Here is a 17082-nt window from a genome sequence, read left to right as displayed (position 1 = left end):
ATATCACTAAAGGAGCTAAACAGAGATCCTAGTTGCTAACTAATCAAATCCGGTTAAGATCTAAAGTAAGATTAAATTGCTCATGCTGGATCTGTTCAGTACCTTCAGTGACACATTTCTTTAGTGTTTGTCTGCCATTTTCCAGTAACAGATAAGAACTCTGTTATTGTGTAATTGTTTTATTAGCCACATTCAAACAAAAAAAAAAAAGCAAAACTTTATGTTTGTCAGCAATACAGGATTAGGAGATGATCATAAATCACAATTAGCAATTGCTTAGTAGGTAATAAAATTTCTTGATGTTAATGACCTTATCAATAGTATCACCCCTCTAGTGCTTTACCCTGCCTTTTCTTCATAGTACTTATCACCAGCTTAAAGTGTTGTATTTGTCTATTTTGTCTTCACCAGAAACTGAATGCCTTAAAGGCAAAGGCTTTGTTTCACCAAACAGGGGTACCCAATGCATTTTAATCCGTTGTACACATCTATAGCCCAGAGCCTGGTTCAAAGCAAGCTTCCAGTAAATATTTATTTAAGGTTAAGAGAAAGTAATAATAAAAAAGGAAGGGGGACTTCCCCTAGAAACCAGAAATGGCTTTTACATAATGAATTACTCTCAATGAAAGCATCTTAATAGTCATCGGAAAAACCCTGGAAGGAGGAACGGTCACTTGTATATGCCCTATAACACAGGTACAGACTGAAACTTTTAAGTGCTATCTCAAGGCAGTTTAAAAGGAGACAAAAAAACTTCGAGACTCAACAATCAACTCTTTACGTCAGACCCAAGAAATGGTTTGGCTCCTGTCAGAAATTACCACATTTGGCATGATTATTTCTCTCACAATAAAAGCACAAGAGGCGGCATTAGGATAGAACAGAGTGAATGACTCATTTTCGACTGTAACATTACACTCGGTTTTTTAAATATTTGTATCAGCTACGAGGATAAAGGTTGGAACAAAATAGAGAGCTCCACTACCAAGAGCAAATATGGCCGAGAGGGCTTCCCAGCCCGCACCCAAAATGGACGCTGACTGTGACGTTTCCAACCACAATCCTCCACTGGTCCCGCCCCACCAACCGGAACCCCGGCTCCCCACTATGCCCACCTTTCCTTCGTAGGCTTTCTCATGATTGGTTGTTTGTACTATTTACATCTTCTCCGGATGAGGCGTCACTCAGTGCGCCTCGGAGACTGCGCGCGCACAGGCAGTAGGGAGGGGGTGGAAGGCGAGGAGGTGGCGTGTGCGCGTTTCGCAGGCCCGGAAGGGAAACTGCGTGGAGGAGGTGACCGGGAACTGAGGTACTTCTCCTTCGAACCGACTTGAGACCCTCTCAGCACTCTTTAAAGCCCGCTTTATGGGGCGTCTGGGCGGTACTGGGGGGGTGCGGGCTGGAGGCGGCGGCTCCATTGGCTGTCACAGCTAGGCTGCGGGTCAGAGTCGCCGTCCTGTGGGTGACCCCCATGAATGAGCGGCAGCCTTGGGGTCCTTGACCAGCGGACAAAAGCCTCTCTTGCTGGTTGCTGCCGCTTGACAACCAGGTGCTGAGTCATCCAGCCTCCGAGCCTCACTGCCGCGGCCTTGGCAGATAACGGAGCGACCAACACGGGGGCGGGGTGTCGTCGTAGAGTGTGCGGTCACTTTGGAAGGTCGGAGGCTTTCCGTCGGGTTAGACCGGGCGCCTTATAAGGCGCCTTATAAGGCTCGTGCCTTATGTAAGGGGCGGTGGTGGTTTATACAAAATTAGCTAAGGTATTTGTTTAAGAGGCCTAATACTTGTTCAAGGTCACTTTTAACTTGTGGTAGAAGCGGGTTGTTACAGGACACCGAAGCCATCCTGCCCCAGTCAGTGGGCTGAGGAAGGTAAGGGTTGAGATGATGTAATGGCATGCAAGTACCAGAAGGTCTTGGTATTTTCCCAAAGGACAGATGTCCAGTGTTGTACACCATTCATAGGTCCAGTGGCAGTGATGGAGACATTCATCTGTTCCAAAGCAAGAGTTTTTACCTTTGGGGGGCGGGGGCTAGTTAAATCATATTACTAGTTCATTTCTAGAAGTAGACCCTCTAGAAGCAATGTAGGACCCCACCCAGGAGTCTACATTTTAAGATGCATCTTGACAGTTTCAAAGCGTGTAGTCCCAAGATAGGTATGTGGTCTGAACACTGTTTTGGTCACGTTTTCTTACGTTGAAGATGAAGAAAATGAGACACAGAAGGATGGTCACTTGCCTCAGATTCACTACAGATGATTGGCAAAAATGGGCTAGTAGCCCAAGTTGGCTTACACTTCTCGTTGCATTCTTACCTGTCTGTCATAATCATCTTAGCATTGCAGAAAGACATTTACCTGATTTCTTATTGAACACTTTTCTGGTGTAATCTCCCTCAGAGCTAAGAGAATCAAAATTTTAGCATGCTTTTCTTTGAAATCACCATTGTAACATGAGGAAAACCTGAGTAACTGAGTTTTCTTTTAAAGGTTAATTGCCCTGATTGTAGTTGTAGAAAGGCATAAGTAATAAAGTCAAAATTACATGTTTTAAAAGTTATCACAGACTTTAATCATGTTAAAAATAGTAACATCCATTTTGACTTACAAATAACTTCTCAGAGTCATACATCCTATTATTGGTCAAATTGGAATTAAAATCTAATTTAGTGGTCCATCCCAAAGTGGGTTCTATGGGATAGATTTCTTAAATTAGAAGAGGCAGGCAGAGGCCTCCTCATTGAAAATTAGAGAAGTTGCTTTATTCCATATTTTTTGCCCTGCTAAAAGATAAGTTATTCCTTCTATCCTCTTTCTCTTCCATGTCCTTCCCTTAATTAATGGATTTTGTTTGGGGTTTTCTGTTTTTTGTTTGTTTGTCTTTATAACTAGCGGTTAGATCTGCTTGGTAAACCTGGTGTGTCACCATGCTGGCTGCAAGGTTTGTGTGTCTCCGGACACTACCTTCCAGGGTTTTCCATCCAGCTTTCACCAAGGCCTCCCCTGTTGTGAAGAATTCCATCACTAAGAATCAATGGCTTTTAACACCCAGCAGGGTAAGGATAATTTGAATGTTTTCCTATTGTCTTTTTCTGTCTTTTTAGTGTTTGGCTTCTCTTGATGTCCTGAGATTGGTTTGGGTTGGTTTGTTTGGGGAGATTTTTTGCTGCTTTTAATGATTTACAAGTAACGATTTACTAAAAATAATGAATAGTAATAGCCAGCAGGTGGTGCACTCCTGTAATTCTAGCAACTGGAGAGGCTCTGGTAGGAGGATCATAAGTTTGAGGCCGGCCTAGCAACTTGGCAAGGCCCTGTTTCAAAGTGAAAAAGGATGAGGGATGGGGCGGGGTCGTGTACCTCAATGGTAGAGTGCTTGCCTGATATGCACAAGGCCCTGGTTTTAATCTCTACATGGCAAAAAAAAAAGGACTGAGGATGTAATTTAGTAACAGAGTGCCCTTGGGTTCATTCCCTATTACCAAACAAAAGCGAATAAAAAAAAAAGTAATGTCTCTAATTAGATGGTTTTCCCCATCAATTTTCTTTCATCCTGGTTCTTTTTTATTATGTATGAAAAAGGGCTCTTATAGCTTTTCTTTGATTTACATCTCTTGGGGTTTCTCACTCAGAAAATTGAGAGTAAATAGTAAGGGATCAGTAGTTACATAGTGGGTGCAACAAGGAAATTTTGAGTGGTGCCTATAACCAAATGCTTAAGAACCCGGAGATATTTTCAGTGAGCCAATGTTATTTTTTTATTTATTTATTTTTTTTGTAATTGTAGATGGGCAGAATGCTTTTGTTTGTTTATTTTTATGTGGTGCTAAGGATCGAACACAGGGCCTCACACATGCTGGGCAAGCTCTCTGCCACTGAACTACAGCCTCTGCCCTCCAGTGAGCCAATGTCTTATTAATAAGTTAGTAAAGATACTATTTTAGCTCTTATTCAGAGACTGATGAAATCTATCAGGTTAGAGAGAAGCCCATTTTCTTTTACAACAGAGTTCTCCCCTAGTAATCAAGTGAGTAGGAATGTAAGTTTTGAACTGTGAGATAATTAAGGAGAATACACAGTAGCTAGAAAGTCAGTTTTTCCATCTTGGAGTAACTGTTCCAGCATTGCAAAAAAGCCAAAACAGAAGCAGTAGTCATAGCTTCCCTTGACTTCATATTCAGGAGAAAGACTTTTTTTTCCTTGAACCGATTTTTCAGATAACAGAATATAGCTAATGATTTATTTGTATTTTTTTAAATACTACTAGATTCTCATCTTGAGATTTATAATAATTCTAGGTATATAAATAAAATATGTAATTTATGAAAGGAAATAATTCTGAAACTCAAACCAAGAAGTGTATAATAAATTAGTGAATCACCATGAAGAGGAAGCACAGTTTGCTCCATATTTAATTTGGTTGAATATTATTGACATTACATTATAGAGAGTATCAAATTTCTTTTAACTATAGAGTTTTCTAGTGTAAAGAGAGCCTCTATTTTATTATTAAACATACTGTTTGGGTATAGATAATATATCTTTGTATATATATATCAGGAGTATGCCACCAGGACAAGAACTGGGATCCGCCGTGGGAAAACTGGCCAAGAACTCAAAGACGCTGCAATGGAACCATCAGCGGAAAAAATATTTAAAAGTAGGTGGTAGTTTTTAGTTTTTAACCTGAAGTATATGATGTTTTAAGAAGTCCACTAATAGCTTCCTAAAAATATCTACAAACCTGTATATATGTGCATTTTCTGAAAGAAAGGTCATATTTCTGTCAAGGATCTGATGATCCAAAACACATTAGTACTTTGCATTGGATTCAGTGGTTCCAGGTTACATGTATTTCTTCCAGTAAAAATTTTACTTCTACCTTTTTTTTTTAGGAAGAAATATAAAAGATTATTAATATGCCATAATTTTAAAGGTATAGTCTGTTAAGGAAGTTCATTTAATATTATATAGAATCTTCATTTGAGCATATAATGTTAAGAATATGGCACCAAAACACACATATTCGGAAAAGCCTAGCTATCTAAGAAGGGACCTCAAACTGCCCATTTGGGACCTTTCAGAAATGCATTACCTTAAATAAAGTCACTTCAGTTCACAGTTTGGATTTCAGCTTTGCTAATTCCATAACTAGATTGTTAATCTTCCAGTGCTAAATAGTCTTATAAAATAATTCTATAGCAACAGCATAGTAACGTTCTTAGTAAACAAATTTAAATTGAAGGGAATGATACTCTTTATGAGCATCTTTGTCCATTGAGATAGAGTTGACAAGTTAATTGTTGGTACTCTTAACAAGAGCATCCTCTCCCTTGACTGTACTGCATAAACACTGATTACATTTTTTTTTTCTTCTTTGGTTCTCTTTCTAGATGCCATGTAAACTTTATCTTTGCTAATACTACTTTAGGACACGGTATAGATGATTATTTATAAATATTTTCTTTTTTATCTTTTACTGTCTAAAAATTCCATGAGAACATACCCCCCCCAACTCCTTTTAATAAAGTGTTTCACAGAGTCATCTCCACAGCTGTAAACATACTGGCAGACCCCACCAAAATACTGTTGGAATGAGGTTGAAGGCTAATAAAATCTGCCCCCTCCCATTTCCAAATAGGAAAAAGCTTTTTCCCATTTCTAAATATGTTGGTCTCAAATTTCAAGTTCTCCTGCCTCAACCTCCCAAGTATCTAGGATTGCAGATGTGAGCTATAGCACCTAGCTCGTCCTCCCCCGCCCCCCTTTTTTTTAGTGATTATTACACCTTTGTTTCAGGGTGTTCTTCAGTATGGTCTCCTGACCTTGAGAACATTTCTATATGTCCACACAAGATAATTCTAGCTATTATGAAGAAATACAGTATATCATTGATGCCCCCCTAATAAATGTCAAGAAGGCTTTACCTCCAGCACTTTAGTGTAGTTGAGACATGACAGTATTAACTTATATTTTCTCCTGTATTCTGCAGTTGATCAGATGGGAAGGTGGTTTGTTGCTGGAGGAGCTGCTGTTGGTCTTGGAGCATTGTGCTACTATGGCTTGGGAATGTCTAGTGAGATTGGAGCTATTGAAAAGGCTGTGTGAGTAAATTTGTTCCCAGATGATCCCAGAAACCTTCCATAAAGATTCCAGTTCTCATTCTTCTTTAACCTTTAGTCACTAGTGGAATGTTTTGTATCCAGTCTTCATCTATGTATATACATGAATAAAAATAGAATCACTTTTTGCTTTTTTGGCCTATATGTATTCAAATCCAAGTAAACATCTTTTACCAAGGCTATACATGTTTAAGCAAAGAAAAAATATGTTGCTTTTTAGGTATGCCAAAAGTTTGTTTTATATTATTTAATCTTTATAGTAACTTCAAGTTATACATAATTTCCATGATAAATGAAGTGAATACAATTGAGAATATTAAAGTGATTTATCCTAATGTCACTGAGCCAGTGAATGATTCAATCAGAATTCATATCCCTAACTAACCATGTCATGTTTCTTACAGAATTTGGCCTCAGTATGTGAAGGATAGAATTCATTCTACCTATATGTACTTAGCAGGAAGTATTGGTTTAACTACTTTGTCTGCCTTGGCAGTGTCTAGAACACCTGCTCTTATGAACTTCATGATGAGAGGCTCTTGGGTGGTAAGTCAGCTTTTATTTTTCTTGAAAGTGTAAAGATCAAAAGATTAGATGAATTATACTGGGGTAGTAAATGGAAGTATACAGTTTTAGGAAAGTTGTAGTTCAGATGATTATATGACTTTTTAGTACAGCTGAGATTAATAAGGAAGTACATTCTTAGCTGCTATTCTTTGTTGAGTATAAAGCATTCTGTGCTATTAAGAGTAGGATAGTGCTGCCACTGTTATTCCTAAGCTTCTTGGCCTTATGTAAGATTTTATGTTCATTGAATATTTCTTGAATGCTTGGATTTTTATACACACCAAAATAAGATTTCAGATGGGGGCCTCTTCACACTATTTAGTATAAGCTGAACTGGACTCCATGGTATGGGATATGTAATAAAAAGTAGAAAGCACAAAAGTTAATAGAAGGACTGTTTCTATCTTGGACTCTTGGAGCAGTTCTGTGAAAGAGACAATTCATCAAGGCTATTGAAGGTTAACATATTTATTTGATTTTTAGAAAAAGGTAAATGTAATTCAGCTTTACCAAACAACTTGAATAAAGAAGAGATAGGAAAATCTAATTTGAAAAGGGGCTTGCAATCCCAGTAAGAGTAAAGTTTCATGTTTTTAAGGTGTGGAGTGTAAAGAAGACATGGTTAGAAAGAGTACGTTTGATTTCTAAGCTAAGGTGATTACCTAAGCCATTGAAGGCCATTAAAAAGACTAAAAAAGCAAAAATATGGTTTGTATTTGAATGTTCAGAATTGATGTGGAAGAGACATGAAACAGGTATACCAACTGTGCCTTTGTAACCTCTGAAACATAGGATAACAACCTTAACTACAACAGTAAATGAAACTAAGGGAAGAGGTGAGAGAGATTATGTAGTACTTAACCAGTTCCCTCCATCAGGAACCCAAATCCATCTTTCAGATTTGTGGTAGTTCCATTATATTCTACTTTCTAAGAAGAGAACTATTTATGGTATCATTACCATTTGAACACTTAACATAGTCTAGGATCATGCATATCATGAATCTCTCAGCCTAGAGGTTCATGAATGCACAGTGAACATGGTTATTCTCACCAGCAATGTCAGTTTGAATCAAAGGTGAATAATTTAAAACAATACTTCTGTAATAAAACACAAAATATTTAAATGTACATAAAATTTTAGGCCTTAAAATAAGACTTAAAGAAGTTTTGAGCTGCAGCTGTACCCTCAATCCTCTTTGGTCAAAAGATTATTCTACTCTGCTTTCAAGGATAATTAAGTAAAATCGTTGGGCAAGTCAAACACAGGTGCTACAGTAATGAAGATGTAGCCTTTTGGAGATGAGATAAAGTGAGTTTGCCCCAAGTGCTTTGGAATAGAGAGGCATCTGGCACTGCTTTAGGGCAGTCAAAGTGCCTAATAGAAAAAACTCAAGATGAAAAGTTCAGAAACTCAGCCTTATAGCAAGGAGGTGTGCGTAGGCCCAGTAGACACCAGTCAGTGTACCTGGAATGTAGAATGTAGAAAGGTAAAAGGCAAAAAATGAGACTGAATCATGAGGGACCTCTGAAGAAAATAAATGTAATTTTAGTAAATACCCTGAAAATGTTATGCATGGAGGCTGTGTGAAGTTTTTGGTAATTGTCTCTCCATCGGAAAATTTTCTTCATTAATTGGGGTTTTTTGGTCCTCTGAAAAAAACAGCTGTTCTGCTTACCTGTACTTTATATTGTAGGCTGAAAATTCTGATGTCCTTGGGTTAGACAGATAATTCAGATAAGGATACAGATAAGGAGGCCTGGTATGGCCCATGGGATTATAAGCATCTAAAAACATTTCGATTTTAGGAATAGTTGATCAAACAAAGCATATCTGCTGTCTGATCTTATCCAAAGACTGCATGTTTGCAATCTCTGCCTTAAGTTCCTTGAAAATGGACTCACTCTTATTCCTATCACACATGTTTCTTCTTATCATAACACAACATTTAAATGTTACAACCTTGGAAATCACCTAAGATAGGCAAAGAAAAGGAATGATGACAAATTCAGCCACAAACCTGCAGGTACAGAAATGTGGGATCTTATATCTCATTGTTTTCCACGTGTTATGACATTCACCTTCAGTTTTTCAGACTCTTTTAAAAATTATTTCAAGGAAATGTGATATAATGTGATATATATGTGTGTGTGTTTGTGTGTGTGTGTGTGTGTCTATAAACAGACATGTATGTTGCATGGTAAATATATGCATTTATAAAGATAGACATGTATATTTCACATGCTATTTGTGTTATATTAGAATATATATTTTAATCAAAATTATTCTGTGGTTTTTGAAAGGATTTGGTTGTTAAAAGATGTTGCTGCCAGTCCATTCTCCACTTGTATACTTGAAGCTGCAGAACCTCATATATAGCAGGAGGAGGCACTTCTCCTAACTTAACCAAAACTGAAATAAACCATTGCCTTAATGTGCTGGGAAAATATAGAATGCCATTTATCCTTTATAAAAACTGGTTTATTAGAAGTGCCTAATTATATTTGAAACTTATGGTGTCAGATATTTATAAACATCTTTATTTTTATTTAAAGATCTGGTGTTTCTTTGTGTGTTTTTTCTTCAATGTATTTTAGACAATTGGTGCGACCTTTGCAGCCATGATTGGAGCTGGAATGCTGGTACACTCCATATCATATGAGCAAAGCCCAGGCCCAAAACATCTTGCTTGGTTGCTACATTCTGGTATGTTCTGTTTTTAAATTGTTACTGAACAACCTTGAAAACTGTGCCCTTTTTAAGTGGCTTTTCACAGTTGTAAATGATTGTTTTAAATGTCAACACAACTAACATAAGTTAGTGAAATGGTATATGTAGAAAACAAAATTTTCTGTAGTCATTACTGGTTACATTATTGCTTAACCTTTGCTTTGAAAGGTTATTTCTGATACTAAGACTTTAAGCCACCCCAATATTAAATATGTTCCCTGTAGCAGTCTAGTATGTGCATAGATTTACCTTTGTGTATCTTATCCAGTGTCAGGAGGATTTCAAATCTGATACATATCTTCTGAGATCCCCTTTTGTCTGGTATTTTTAGAAAAAAGGAAAAACTGAAGGTATAGAAAGTTGCTAAAATGTTTGTTGCCAATTACAAAACTGATGGGAATCCTAAGAGAAATGTCACAGGTCGAAAATTTTATCCAGTTATCTTTCCTAAAACAAAAGGTGTTTTTAAATTAGCCATCATCATGAAATACAGTATGCCTTATTACTTATTCATACCTTATTACTTGATCTAAAAGTGGTGCTCTTGCCCAAGAGACAGCTAGTTTTGAAAATTCAGCATGAAGATAGGTAGCACTTGCCTGTTCTATGTAAGATAAACTACATTTAACAAAAGGGTAACTTCTACTCAGCACTTGACTAATGCCTTATCCAGGACTTTTTTTTCTCAGTTAAGGAATTACATTTGCATCACCTTTGTTCTTTAAATTAATAATGCTTTCCACTATAATTTTTATGAAGATGTTTATAAATATCTGACGCCTAAAATAATTTTTATAAGCTGTGATAGCATTCTCTAGTACACAAATAACAACACTGTCCTGTAAGTTCCTGTATTTTCCATTTTCCATCATAACACTCTTGCTCTTATTTTACTGTATTCCCTTTTGGCAGCACTAGTTTTCATTTTTGTTTTAGGCCTTTTTACTTTAATTCTTGAATCTATAATTTTGTAAAAAACTGATAGTGGGCTTAGATCCAAATAGTGAGCTACTTGGAATTTTTATAAAGTTACCCAAAATTTAGGTTAATATTTGTTATAGGTTGTCACTGACTAGGAAATAATGTTAATGTAATAATAGAATTTGGATAGAAACAGGTGTGGGTTGTGGAATTTGGAGGGTAGTATTATCTAAAGGGAAAGCTTTTTATAATATTGCTTAAAATAAAGGCACAATATTTTAAGATAGTACATTCAATATGGCATTTGTTCTTTGGTGGTTATTTGGTAAATACATAACAAAAACTTGCTCTTCCTCCAGGTGTGATGGGTGCGGTAGTAGCTCCTCTGACGATATTAGGAGGACCTCTCCTTATTAGAGCTGCATGGTACACAGCTGGCATTGTGGGAGGCCTCTCCACTGTGGCCATGTGTGCCCCCAGTGAGAAGTTTCTGAACATGGGAGCACCCCTGGGAGTAGGCCTGGGTCTCGTCTTTGTTTCCTCACTGGGTAAGCTGCTATGCTTTAACATTTTTAGTACTTGGTTCTTATGTCCTGAAATATGAAACACTCAAATATTATAATTAAGAGTCATTCTTTAAAAGTTGTTTTAAAAGTTTATGCTAATTTGGTTGGGTTTCATTGATATTAAAAAAAAATCTTATTGGTTTTATAAGATAAAATCTAAAATGGTTTAGAGAACATGAAAATTGCTCTGATACAGGAATCTTCCTATGATATGGGCAGGAGACCCATTGGAGGAATGAATGCCATGGATTTTTGAACAAGTATAAGTAACATTAGAACATATACTCACTTGTCTTATTAGTTGTTCAGTATACCAAAGATATTTGATTAATTAAATTATTAGTCCAGTTATAAGAAATTCCTTTTTTAACAAATCTTAATTTATTTTATTATTTTATTAATTTATTTATTTATTTATCTTTAAATTTTGGTTTCAGGATCTATGTTTCTTCCACCTACCACTGTGGCTGGTGCCACTCTGTACTCAGTGGCCATGTATGGTGGATTAGTTCTTTTCAGCATGTTCCTTCTGTATGATACTCAAAAAGTAATCAAGCGTGCAGAACTAATACCAGCATATGGATTTCAAAAATATGATCCCATCAATTCGTAAGTAGTCTTTACCATTGTTACTGTTATGGTTTTTTTTTTTTTTTTGTCTGTTTTGTTTATGGCTTTGTTAGTTTCTTAGAGTAGTACCATAATGAAATATCACAAGCTGATGGCTTAAACAACAGAAATTTATTCTCTTACAGTTCCAGAGGCCAGAAGTATGAAATTAAGGTTGGTACCTTTTGAGGCCTCTGAGGGAGAATCTGTTCCATGCCTCTCTTAGCTTTTTGTTACACTGGCAACCGTTGGCATTTCTTGACTTTTGTAGATACATCACTCCAATCACTGAACTTGACTGGCATTCTCCCTAAATGTCTCTCATTGTCTCTTCTTAAAAGACAACCAGTCATATTTAGAGTAAAGGCCCATCCTAGTCCAGTATGGTCTCATCATAACATATCTTGGTTAGATCTTCAAAGACCATATTTCCAAAAAAGGTCATGTTCGCAGGTACCAGGATTGGGCTTCAGCATATCTTTTGACGAAACACAGTTCAGCCAACATCAGTGACTTTATCAAACATTTTATTTCTGTTGCAGTTTTATCTCCTGTCTCTTAATAAACTGTGTGTGTATCCAAAAAACTAATCATTTTGCAACTAAGTGTAATATCTATATACTTGTCCAATTCAAAGTATTTTACCTATTTTTGTTAATTAGGCTTAGGGTGCAACAATGAGGTCTTCATCAGTTTTTTGGATAGTATATATTTGACAGACTTTAGAACTAAAGAAAAGGTAAGTATTAATCACATATTTTTGGAAAATAATAGACTTGGAATTTTTAAAGGATGAGTATCATTCTAAAAATTAGATATTCTTCAGCATACAGGTTGTATTTTGAAGATATTGAACTTTTGTTGACATTTAGTGTTACATATTCTCTTTTTCCCCCTTTGGATTCTACCAAACTAGTTTATTTTATCTTTAAAATTTTTCTAGAATTTCATGAAGTCTGTCACATTCTTAAAGTAATTTGTTTTTCTGTATCTAAAAATAAAACAATGTAATGGTTTAAAAATTGTTGCTGTAAAGCTTACAGATTGGAGCAATTTTTCTTAGGGGATTAGGGTAGATATGTTATATTTTAAAATGCTAGACTTGTGTCTAGCAAGTTTTTAAAATAAAGGTGTTTTTTTGGTTTTGTCTTGATTATTTCATTGTCTGTCACCCAGCCTATTTTGCAGTAAGCTGTACTCCTAGCAGATGGTCAGAGAATAGACTAACGGTTTTAAAAACTGTGTATAATATTTTAAAAGATTGGTATATTACAAGGAAACCTTGTATTTCCTAATTTAGGGCTTCTGTAGTTGGCAATTAAACATCATATTTTTAACAAGTTTCTATTTCATGTATTTAGAACCAGATAATGAACATTGCTTTTTCTTTTACATATTAAAAAAGCTTTAGAATTGCATCATTTATAATGGGCATAATTTTCTTTCCTAGGATGTTGGGAATCTACATGGATACACTAAATATATTTATGCGAGTTGCAAGTATGCTAGCATCTGGAGGCAACAGAAAGAAGTGAAGTAACAGCTTCTGGCTTTGCTACTGAATCAGATGTCTTGCTTGTTTAACAGCACATATTTGTCACATAGTTTGTACAAGCAGCTTTCCATGATGTTTAGAAGTTAGGAACATATGTTGTCAACATGGTTAAAATTTCCAGTAATGTGATCCTTCAGGTTTGCTTTTTCTTCTAGAGAATAAATTCAATAGTTCTCTTTCAAATAAGCACATACATTTCCAATTTTCATTTTTAAAATACTATAACAAAATATGAAATCTAAGGTTTGTGTTATAAGAATTTAAGCTTTTAAGTTTATTGGGTTAAGTTAGCAAACTCATATTTGCCTGTATATTTGGGGGGGGATGCAGAATGTTGAAAATATGGGTTTTGGTATAGAGACCAGAGAGAAGTAAAAGGTCATCTGCAGTCTTTTGTTGAATACTCATATGTCTTAGCTGTGTGATCATGGGAAGCCAGTAAGAGTCATCTAGGTATTTGAAACAGTTGCTATTTTCCCATGTGTCTGTGAAACAGAGGTGATTAAATCTGCTCTGCTTCTCATTGCTGTCTTTACATTGTGGATATAATGATTGGCTTCTCATTGTTAGGGCAATCCAGAGTGTTAATCATAAGGAGAATTCCTGATAGAATTATGTGAGTTTGACTTTTGAATCTTTTGTTTCAAGATAAAATATTTATTCATAACATGAAACTTGATGCTTTTTTTTTTAAGTACACAAAAGATGTGTTTATAATTGCTTATCTCTTCAAACTCAGGAGCCTTTTTCAGAAAAGTCTGTTGCTTACACTAGAGATTATGAAAGCAGTTTTCTCAAAAAACTGATGGTTTCTTGCATTCCCTCTGAGACTAATAAGCACTTAACAAGCAAAGCAAAAGTAGTGTTTGTGAAACACATGAATCAGATGTATAGTAGGGAAAGCGCTTCGTTAGTGTCCACTAGCAGTTTTCTTTCTGTCCTGCATAAACCACTACTTAGCTTTTTTGTGATTATAAGTTTTTTGATACAAGAGTTATTTTTGGAAGTCTTTAATGAATGGAAAGAAATATGTATGATTATTGAGATGATTGCTGTTTTTGAGAAATATTTATTACAGTAATCCAGAAATAACTATTTTAACCATCTCAAAGTATGTATATAGGATGCTTATTTCTGAAATAATAAAGGTTTCAGCCAGATGGTAATTGGTCTGCTTTTACCAACTAAACCACATGAACACCATTTTAATAGGGATTTATTTGTTCAAAACAGCAACTTAGGCGTTTGCTAATAGTACTTGTACCTCATCTGTCTCTATTTTGCTATCGCAGCTTCTTAACCCTTATTTCTTATGTGACTTGACAAGTTTCTTAACCTTTCTTTGTTTAGTTTTTCTCTGTTAAATGAAGGTAAAGCCTGCCTCACAGAGTTAAGGTTAAATGTGCACACACTTGGTAAGCATTGTATAATTATTAATGGCTGATGCTGGTTTGTTAGTTTGGGAAACAAAAATTATAAATTATAAAAATTATAGATGCCAAATTTCCCTTTCCCCATCCAATATCAATGTAATTTTAAAGTGAAATATCAAAGGGCCTATTGTCTTTAGTCACATTTTAGAACGGAAGTTTACATCCTTATTTTAAAATCCAGATGGTTTAATTTCAACAATGATAGCAGGCAAAAATTGATGTAGAATGTAATGTTGTTGTTTTTTTAATTTAGCAGCTTAGTATTTTATTACAGTACTTTTTGTAACTTTATCAAGACAGTGAAGACTATATAAAATAGAAAAGTGAGTGATATAAAATGTGATTATTTATCATAGCTCTAAAATGATAACTAAAAAAAAAATCTGGCTTCTTTACTCCTGTTAACATGCAGAGTTCATTTCCCCTCATCCACAGGGAAGAGTATATAGACCTGAAAATTGATAGGCTTTAGGCAGAAAAATAAAATTAGCATTTTACATTTTCAGACATGTCTTTTGAAGTGTTAAAGGATAACTGAGATCTGTGGTTTAAAAGTCACACAAAATATAAAGCCCTTTTGGTTGCTTGAAGGGTGTCTAATGAGCATTCAGTGGGAAGACATGAGTGTCTTATGAATAAAGTAACTGCCTTCTGAAGCATAGCAGCCCCACATAAACAGCCACAGTCCCTGCCACTGGATGAGTGTCTTGGCAGTGAGCACTATTAAAATGACATAAAGATTCAGAGGAAATTTTCACAAGAAAATACAAACAAGCTAGCCACGCCCAGTTACCTATACACATGTTGTGACTAGGCCAGTTTCAGCAGGGCAGAATGCCTCCCAAACAGGAATTCACTGGTGGGCAGTAACCAGGTGGGATTTACTGTTAGAAGACAGCTGGCCCTGTTGACCTTTGGGAACGAAGTGTTGGAGACAGAAACAATGTAAGGTGGGGAATCTCATGCCCTAATAGAACACTGGTAATCTTCACCCGAGTCATCCTTGAGAGATAAACATTTATTAAGTAATAGTAAACCATGGAAAATAGCAACAAATGATTCCATGAATCAAGGCAAAGTCATTGAGAAACTACAAAAGGATTATTTGGAAAATTGCAACAGGACAGAGGAAGAGGCAAATGTGCCAAGAGCCCTTGGAAACATTATGTGTCAATATACACCACAGAAGGGAAGGGTTGATGCTTGGGAAGGGGAATGGCGGCCAGGCCCTACGTGCAGCATGATAGGTCGTGTCCTGACCTACTTCACAGAGAGCTTATCTCCTAAAGGACCCTGACCAAATTCTGTTATTAACTGCTGATTCTGGTTTATTAGTTTGTTTCCAAATTTCCCTTTGATGCCAAATTTCCCTTTCCCCATCCAGTATCAATGTAATTTTAAAGTGAAATATCAAAGGGCCTATTGTCTTTAGTCACATTTTTAGAACCGAAGTTTACATCCTTATTTTAAAATTACCTCTTCCGAAGGACTCTGACTAAATTCTGTTTGTGCTTGAAAATGCCCTCCAAGACTGCTTATACGTAAGCTCGAGTCGATTAGTGTCACCCGCAGAAATCACCTGCCTCATTTAAATAGAGCAGTCAAAACTGGAAAAATGATATTTTTCACTGTGGTAAATTGTCAGGGGAAACTCTGTCTTTGGTTAGAAAATGGAGAGTTGTGTATCTTTTTCAGTATAATATAGCTGCCGTTAAGTAAATTTTGTAAAAAGGAAAGTACATATGGAGAGAAAGTCAAAAATCATTAAAACATTATAACATCTCAGATTTGCTGGGCAAGGTAGCACACACCTTTAATACCAGCAGCTCAGGAGGCTGAAGCAGGAGGATTGCAAGTTTAAAGCCAGCCTTGGCAGAAGCAAGACACTAAGCAACTCAGTGAGACCCTGTGTCTAAATAAAGTAAAAGACAAACTAGGGCTGGGGATGTGGCTCAGTGGTTGAGTGGCCCTGAGTTCAATCCCTGGTATCCCCACCACCACCACCAAAAGAAAAATTTCAGAGTTGAGCTTATGGAAAGATCCAGAAAAACAAAATGTTGTTCCACTGTGACACTGGACCCAGAGCCTTCAAGGCCCTACCCTTATTCCTCCAGCGGAGTGGAAGTTTGCCGAAAAGCTACATAGTTCAAGCTGCACTACACACATCTACCGCCCCTGCCTGCTGCCCCCACACCTGCTGTGGGGGTGAGAATAGGAAACAAAGCAACACTTCTGCTGCCAAATAATACAGCATTAGAACAGTCACTGACAAAAAGGGTCCATTCCAAACCTTGCTATTGTCCAGCCCCAAGTGCTGGCAGAAGCAGAAAACCTTGGCACCCAAGCTCCTGTCTGCACACCCTCCCTTCTGCTGGGCTATTGCAATTGGTGCGCTTGTCCTCTCACCTTTCTCCATCAAATAATTGGATTGGCATCAATTATTCAGACCTGAATTTCAGTGTGCGCACACATGTGCCCCACACACTTTTCCTTTTAACTGTGACAAGGAAGTCATTCCCCACCAAAGAAGTATCAGATATCCTTGAGCACAAGTAGGTGGTTGAGTATTTTCTGGAGAC

The 17082-nt window shown here is 36.5% G+C and overlaps 1 protein-coding gene across 2 annotated transcripts; it reads left to right on the top strand.

Moving 5' to 3' along the window:
- Positions 1 to 1155: 1155 nt before the first annotated feature.
- On the top strand, positions 1156 to 14230 carry Ghitm (growth hormone inducible transmembrane protein). 2 transcript variants are annotated; one of them, XM_005340079.5, is made up of 9 exons: positions 1156 to 1309; positions 2893 to 3056; positions 4561 to 4660; positions 5993 to 6104; positions 6527 to 6668; positions 9287 to 9395; positions 10700 to 10888; positions 11344 to 11515; positions 12966 to 14230. In XM_005340079.5, exons 2-9 carry the CDS (start codon positions 2928 to 2930, stop codon positions 13048 to 13050), a joined length of 1038 nt encoding a protein of 345 aa, XP_005340136.1. In that variant the 5' UTR covers positions 1156 to 1309; positions 2893 to 2927; the 3' UTR covers positions 13051 to 14230. The 2 variants fall into 2 exon arrangements, with proteins under 2 accessions (XP_005340136.1, XP_040127969.1); XM_040272035.2 differs by lacking the exon at positions 1156 to 1309 and adding an exon at positions 1850 to 1871.
- The last annotated feature ends 2852 nt before the right edge of the window (positions 14231 to 17082 follow it).

The sequence above is a fragment of the Ictidomys tridecemlineatus genome, chromosome 1, assembly GCF_052094955.1.
Source record: "Ictidomys tridecemlineatus isolate mIctTri1 chromosome 1, mIctTri1.hap1, whole genome shotgun sequence".
Classification (NCBI taxonomy): Eukaryota; Metazoa; Chordata; class Mammalia; order Rodentia; family Sciuridae; genus Ictidomys; species Ictidomys tridecemlineatus.
This window is presented reverse-complemented; position numbering and strand designations above follow the sequence as displayed.